At 45.3% G+C, this 7539-nt stretch overlaps 1 protein-coding gene across 3 annotated transcripts; it reads left to right on the top strand.

Moving 5' to 3' along the window:
* The first annotated feature begins 902 nt into the window (after window positions 1–902).
* LOC147159024 (N-lysine methyltransferase SMYD2-A-like) lies at window positions 903–5709 on the top strand. 3 transcript variants are annotated; one of them, XM_086061703.1, is made up of 11 exons: window positions 1102–1363; window positions 2914–2977; window positions 3234–3344; window positions 3421–3481; window positions 3656–3768; window positions 3843–3910; window positions 3997–4099; window positions 4654–4764; window positions 4842–4956; window positions 5033–5493; window positions 5563–5709. In XM_086061703.1, the coding sequence occupies exons 1-10, from the start codon at window positions 1149–1151 to the stop codon at window positions 5293–5295; spliced, it is 1224 nt and encodes a 407-aa protein (XP_085917829.1). In that variant the 5' UTR covers window positions 1102–1148; the 3' UTR covers window positions 5296–5493; window positions 5563–5709. The 3 variants fall into 3 exon arrangements, with proteins under 3 accessions (XP_085917828.1, XP_085917827.1, XP_085917829.1); XM_086061702.1 differs by having other exon boundaries at window positions 903–1363; window positions 4842–5493; XM_086061701.1 differs by having other exon boundaries at window positions 903–1363; window positions 3656–3910.
* The last annotated feature ends 1830 nt before the right edge of the window (window positions 5710–7539 follow it).

Raw genomic sequence — 7539 nt, 5'->3', positions numbered from 1 at the left:
GCGGGGTACACCCTGAACTAGTTGCCACTGCCAGCCACTGAGTAGTTATCAGTAGTCTTTATTTAATTTTTTTTAATGTTTTCCTTCAACCATTTGTTTTATTTTGTGGGGTTTTTGTACATTAACATGGAGCCCCTAAAGTGACATGGGAGAAAAAAATAAATGTGTTTCTCGTCTGGACGAGAAAGTGTTGTTATTATTATTAATATTATTATTTTACAGTAGTTTTACTTGGCGACGTGTCGTGTCTGTCAATCTGAGTCTTCACCACCAGGTGTCCTTAGTCACCCATCTAAAAAATGCAACAGCAAGTCCATGGCTCGCTCGACTTCATATAATAACAATAATAATAAAATAATAGCAATAATATTAATATGCTAGCAATTCGTAAATTGTTCGTTATTTATTATTTTTTTAAATTGACTATGCAAATATAACTTTTTGACATTTGTATTTAAATTGGCATTTTCAATCGTACTTATTTAATTGTTTTGTTTTTTACAAAATGATGCATACTACAGATTTTATTAATTAAATGTTTGTATTTCTGTCCCCCCTCCCATAAATACATCAATATTTCGTTTTATTTCATAAAATGGCTTTTATTTGCATTTTGTTTCACTTATGTATACTCATTTTAGCCCCTAAACATTTTTTATTATAAGTAATAAGAAGTTGTAGTAGCAGTAGTAAAAAAAATTCAGTATTAATCATTTAGGATGCTCATAATTTATTATAATAACATTGCTACTTTTAATTTATGAAGGGAGTTCATATTTCAATTTAATGTGTTTTTGATTTGTATTCAATTGGGTGTATTGCAGCCGTTGAACACAGGGGGTCGCTGTTTCCTTAATTTGATCCAATCAAGTGGATTAAAAACACGATGAAAATGACCTTGCCTGGAGCGAACGTCCTCTCATTGTTATTTATGTCACAGATTACCAAAAAGTTATTGCAAACGGAGCACTGCAGTCGTTTTCCCTTAAATGGAGTTCGCATTTATCTGCGTGACAAAATTAGCGTGGGGGGCCAACCGGAAGGAGGGCCCCCAACCTTTTAATAGCAACGCTGACCCCGCCCATTTGAGGACTTCTTCTTCATGAAGCAGGACGACCGACAAGAACAAGAAGAACAAGTGGACGAGCATGAGCACGAGCACGAGCACGAGCACGAGCACGAGCACGAGCACGAGCGGCGTCGCCATCGACGGCATCGAGAGGTTCGAGAGCCCGAACAAAGGGCGAGGCCTCCGGGTAAGCAGAAGCTTCCGCGTCGGGGAGCTGCTCTTCTCCTGCCCGCCCTACACGCACGTCCTCTCCGCCACCAACAGGGGGCACTACTGCGACTTCTGCCTCAACAGGTACGCAACAGCAACAACAACAACAACAACAACAACAACAACAACAACAACCATTGCCGATCGATCGATCGATTTGGGTCCTCCATGCATTCAAACTTAGTATTATTTTAAATTTTAATGGCGCAAATTGCATGAAGCTCTCAAAAAATGTATTGATTTAATAGATTAAAAAAAGTTTTATATGATGTGTAGATTAAACAGTTTACTGTAGTTTTAATTTTATGTATTTAATGTATATAAAAGTAGTCTAACTTATTTTACATTTTATTAGTGTTAATTGTATTTGTTTTTAGATTTTTAAGGTCAATTCATTTAAAAAAATATTTTATTTGCCATTTTTAAGTCGTATTTATTCGTCCCGGAAGTAGTGGTCGTAATAGTAGTAGGATTAAACGTGTATCTTATTTTGTAATTATTATTTATGTGTATACTGCCTAATATTTCAATGAAATTTATTGATTTCTATTATTTTGGTTATATTTATGAACGGTGCCACATGAGTTCATCTTGTCGATTAAAAAAAAGGTTTTAATGAAATAAAGGTAATTGAAGGGCCACAATATTAGGTACAGGAAGAGCAAAGATTGCGTGCGTCACAAGTATTGATTTGACGAGAAATTGTTTTTCTGAAATGGTTTGTAATTGCTGCAGTTTGAAATATTTGACCGTCTTTCAGTCCTGCAATGTTGTTTTTCTCTTCCACGCTGATGCAAAGCGAGACTTTGGACGCGCGTCCTTCTTCGTGTCCGTCCATTAAGCGGGATTTCATGTGCTCCAAACGACAGCGTCTTGGATTTGCACCCTCGCATTTCTTTCAGTACGACTTCACGCCATCTGGCAGAAGGTCGGCGCTATTAATACCGTGACCACCACTCGCAACTGCTACTTGTCGTCAGCGCCGACTGGGATGTCAAAATGTCCACATGGGAGATACCGTGGGATTCAAAAAGGCAAACACAAACGTTTTTTAAAACATGAATCTGATCATACGTGTTGCCTGCCCACGCCATCATCTGAAGACGCTGTTGTGCTGAATATTTAGGCGACTGCACCCGTTTGTATCCACGGAAGGAATCCGTCAACCTCATTGCCTTCGGGCTCGCATTACTAACGCAGCTCACCTGTTTTCTGGCGTTGCTCACGTGACTTTTTGCAAGGCGAGCCCGAAGGCACTTTCAGGTCAATTGAAGTTGAGAGCAAAGGGCGGGACAAGACCACATGAGACGGATCACGCAGGATCCGCTTCGTTCACGCTCCACAAACGCAATATTTTGCTCTCGGCTTCTCGTCTTAACACACACGAAGCAGCAACGCATGCAAGAGTACACGCATCCAAATGCTGTATTCTCGCTTACTGGAGCGTAGTTGGGGACCTTCTCTGCCTCTTGTTCGGACTGACGAAACGTCGTCGGTCCGTCTGCTTTGTGCCGTCTGGCCTGACGTGGCTTCGACGTTGCAACCTTCCAAAGCGGAAAGACGTCTTTCCAAATAGTCGACGCAAGACGCTAGAAAAGAATGTGAGCATTTTGTGTGACTTTTTGTGTTTTTAGGAAGGAGAAACTGGCAAGATGCGGAAAGTGCAAGAAAGCGCACTACTGCGATGTCAAATGTCAGGTAGGATGTCAAGGACAACCGCTCGCTCGCTCTTTGAAATGACGGCCACTTGACTTTGTCATATTTCCACGTACGCGCCGTGTTCCGACCGTTTTTGACTTTGACTTGCAAACCCAAAGTCCAGATGTCAACAAACAGCCGTTTGGCAGATCAGCCACAATCCAGCCACAATTTTGCCGCTCAAAGCAAAAACAAAAACGTAACGAGAAGGCGCTGACGACTGTTGCTAATTGCTGGATTTCCGCTGCGAGCGCAGAAAAGCGATTGGGCGGCGCACAAGCTCGAGTGCTCGGCCATGCTGGCCTACGGGGACAAATGGGGCCCGTCGGAAAGCAGCCGGCTGGTGGCCCGAATCCTGGACAAGAAGGTGAGAGGGGGGGTCGGGGGTTTGTGCTTGCCGGCTCGGCGCCGGTTCCGAAATCCTGCGGTGTGCGTCCCTGCAGAAAACGCAGACGGGAAAGAGCGCATCCGAGAGGATCTTACTGGTCGGGGACATGCAGTCGCGTGAGTCCAAAGTTCCGATTTTTCAAACTCCATCCTGTTTGAAATCTTGAAATCCTAACGAATCCTTTTCAAGCCTCACACTTGAAATGCGAATGAACCTGAGATCACGTTGGATTGCGAACGAGGGTGGCGAGTGTCCGCGGTTGACGTTTGGCGTGCGTGTTTGGGTGGCAGACGCGGAGGACGCGCCGGACGAGCGCCAGGCCGACGCCGGCGGACTGCATCGCTTTTACTCCAAACATTTGGACTTTCCCGACTCCAAGGAGCTGCTCGGCCTTTTCTCGCAGGTCAAAAAACGCTGGCGAGGAAACACAAGCGAGCCAAACCCGTGACGCTTGTTCGCATTCTTGCTTGCGCTCAGGTGTCGTGCAACGGCTTCACTATCGAGGACGAAGAACTGTCCCACGTGGGCGCGGCCGTCTACCCGGAGTAAGAGCAAAGTTGCTTGCGCTAATGCTAAGTGCTAACGCGGACGTTGCAAAAAGGAAAGCGTAACCTCTGTTGTGGCCGCGCAGCGTGGCGCTCATCAACCACAGCTGCGACCCCAACGTCATGGTCACCTTCGACGGGTCTCGTGCGGACGTGCGCGCCGTCAAGGATGTCAAGGCCGGACAGGAAGTGAGCTGCGCGCACGCACATTTCACTTTGCAACACAAACAAGACAACATTTTGGGGCTAACATCATCAAGTCACATTTTGACATGATGAAAAAATAATAAAATCAGCTCCATTTTGAAGAAATTGTACAAATGTATCGAGTGGTGAAAAAAAACGTCACTATTGCGTTCAAAGACAAAAAAGATGTCGTATCGCATCAACATGGATTTTTGTTGATGGCAGGACAGCGTCGTTATTTGCATACCGTCAGTCATTTTGCACTTTACAGAAGGCCGACATGTTTGGTCGCCATCTTTCTGCTACGGATACCTGAAGGAAAAGAAACGGAGTCGCTGCTGGTTGGCTGCCCGCGTGCACGCGCTTCAAAGTCATTGCATTAGTTCACCACTAGAGGTCACTAAATAATATGCACCCTACCTTTAAAGTAATTGAATTAGGAATAAAAGTGCTTGTTCAAAAATAAGGTATAAATAAAATAAAACAAATCACGCAAATCAAAAAATAACATTCAAATGGTTGTCGTGAACGAATTTGCCCGTTTTTCCCCCTTGCAGGTGTTGACCAGTTACATCGACCTGCTGTACCCGACCGACGAGCGCAACGACAGGCTGAGCGAGTCGCACCGCTTCACCTGCGACTGCGCCGAGTGTCGCAGCGGCTCCAAAGTCCGAACGCGCGCAAACGTCACGTTGAAGGCACACGCGACATTTGTCCCTAATCTGCGTTTGATGTGCGAGCGCAGGACGAGCTGAAGCTGAAAGTGCGCAAGCGCGGCCCGTCGGCGGAGACGGTGAACGCCACCTTGCGCCGCGCCCGCCAAACCATCCGCCACTTCCGGGAACTCAAACGTGTCAAAAATATCCTTTTCAACCGGAAACAGCCTTCCATTTTGGACTTTGGATTGGAAAATGCGTCCCCTTGACTCTTGGGCACCCCCTAGCGAGCTTCTGGAGATGTGCGAGCGCAGCCTGGAGGATCTGCGACCCGCGCTGCACGACGCCAACGTCTACATGCTGCACATCAAGTACCAGGCCATGGGCGTGTGCGTCCACCAGGGGGAGCTCCAGGCCGCCGTGCGCTACGGAGAGAAACTCCTCACACCCTTCAGGCCAGCAGCAGCATTCCTTCTTTCTGGTCGTATTGCCGTTGTTCATGTTTTGTCCAGTAGGGGGCCTGGAAAACAAAATGTAGGATAATCCCAACGGCAGCGTGTCTTAACAACGGCAAGGTGATATTGTGACGGCGTTTCCCGCATGTAACCAAGGTGAACGTGCGCACGTTGCAGCCAGCTGTATCCGGCGTACTCGCCCAACGTGTCGTCTTTGCACCTGAAGCTGTCCCGGCTCTACTTTGCCTTGGACCGGCGCTCGGCGGGCGTGGCCGCGCTCAAGAAGGTACGCCGCTTTTTCCGTACTTGGCCAACCGTTGTTTTCCATGCTGACGTGTCAAACGTGCGTCGGCAGGCAATCGGCATCATGGAAGTGACCCACGGGAAAGATCATCCCTACCTGCGAGAGATGCGCACACGACTCCAACAAACTTCACATCAAGGGAATACGCTGATGCCGTAACTCATTCACTGGCAGCCATTTTCACTGAAGCAACCCCTTTCGCGCCCGGACGTTTGACTGAATTTGGACTGATTTTGCAAGGCCCACAGAATATTGTGTTCTATTGCTATAAAAAAAAATGGAACCTACCAGAAGAAAGATTCGAGTCTCTTCCTTCATCAGGAAAAAAAATATATATTTGTATCTGTTAGCATTAGAATATAGCTAAGTTTCATCATTGTTCGCAAATCAGTGGGGAAAAGAGCTTTTTGCAACATGGCCCTGGTTGATCTCTTATACTCGGCTGCCACCCGCTGGCCATTTTTGTAATAACTACCATTGCTTCCAGCGTTCTCTTCACTTCAGAGGCCGCATCAAGTATGCTCTAGCATAAAAAAAACATAACGACCAAACATATCAATACATCTTTGGGAGCATGCTAATCTTTAAATGAGAATCTTTTTTTATACATTTTTGGGAACCAATCAGTTGAGAGTTTACAATCCGTCCCAGGACGGAAATGTACTTGAGACATATTTTTTCTTTATTGCCACCCTCAGTTGACGTTCACGCATACTTGCTACGTTGGCACCTGCAGATTCACGTTTTCCACTTATATTTTCATGGAAAACACAAAATGGACATTCGTCAGCCATTTTTGGGGGAAAACATTTTTCAACGGACGGCAAGTTTTGCGATCAACGGGCCGGCTGCGCCGTCAATGACGGAGGTCCACTTCACTGTACTGTGAAAGCCACGCCCCTCACAATGCGTGGGTGCTACATGGCTAGCGTGGCGACGAAATGGGAAAAAAGTTGCATTTTTGAGATTGATGAACAGTTGATTTTGCAGGCCGCCCTAGGAAATCACCATTTCATTTGCAAACATTTCAACCATTGAGCCAAGACAAAAGCATCGGCGCCGTACACGCTCAATTGATTGACAGCGGCCAGCGCTTCATTTGAATAATCGTCGCCTCAGACGCGTTTCGGACAAAAAGTAGGTTTTGTTTTGACTTTGAACGCATTTTGAGATGAGCAGAATTTGCATTGATTGTGAAGTGACGGAGAAAATCCACCAGGTCGCACGTTGACGTGCAGGGACGAGAAGAATGTAGTGAGAAGACATCCAGAAAAAAACGTACACGGCAAGAAAGAAAGGAGGAACAAAGTGCAAGAAAAGACGAGAGCGCAGGAAGAGAATATAAGATATATTTATATGCTTATATATACATTCGTACAGATTTGTTTCAAAACAAAAAAGGCATGCATAGGTGAGCAGGTTGCGGTATTTCTGATCGTACCAAGTCATGAACAATTCACACACATTTGCAAACAAAACACGTGGCTGTACAAAAAAAACACAAATATATATATATATAAACATGTTGAAGGATAAATAATGAGTCCAAACATTTCGGATGTCATCGGATAGATTTCGGCACAATTTACACTGTGTGGGATTTCATGGACTCCTTTCCTTAATTGTTGAAATGTTCGCACCCGCAATGCAACAAAGAAAAAAGACTTTTCAAGAACTGCGAAGAAAATGTAAAAAAAAATCCCAGAATTCAATTTGTGATGCATCATATGAAAAGCATTCACAGTTTTACCATTTGAAAAGTCTGCTTGCATGGCCGCTTTAGAGCGCCTCATTGTTGGCCGCAAGTGCATGCCCTTTACGGATGGTGTCATCGTGGGAAGGTTTTTGTAAAGTCGAACTTGACAGCCATCTCGTAGGCGGGATTTGGGCGAGCGTGACCACTTTGGAGCGCCTCGTTGTTAGCAGTGAGTGCGCGTGGAAGAGCAGTGTGATGTGTCAAATACATTTTCACTTTATAGCAACTTGAATCGATTCAGAACATTTTCAAAAGAAATTTGGTCCTCTATT

This window comes from Leptonotus elevatus, chromosome 18 (assembly GCF_054856555.1).
Source record: "Leptonotus elevatus isolate MCC_2025b chromosome 18, RoL_Lele_1.0, whole genome shotgun sequence".
NCBI classification, from domain to species: domain Eukaryota; kingdom Metazoa; phylum Chordata; class Actinopteri; order Syngnathiformes; family Syngnathidae; genus Leptonotus; species Leptonotus elevatus.
This window is presented reverse-complemented; position numbering and strand designations above follow the sequence as displayed.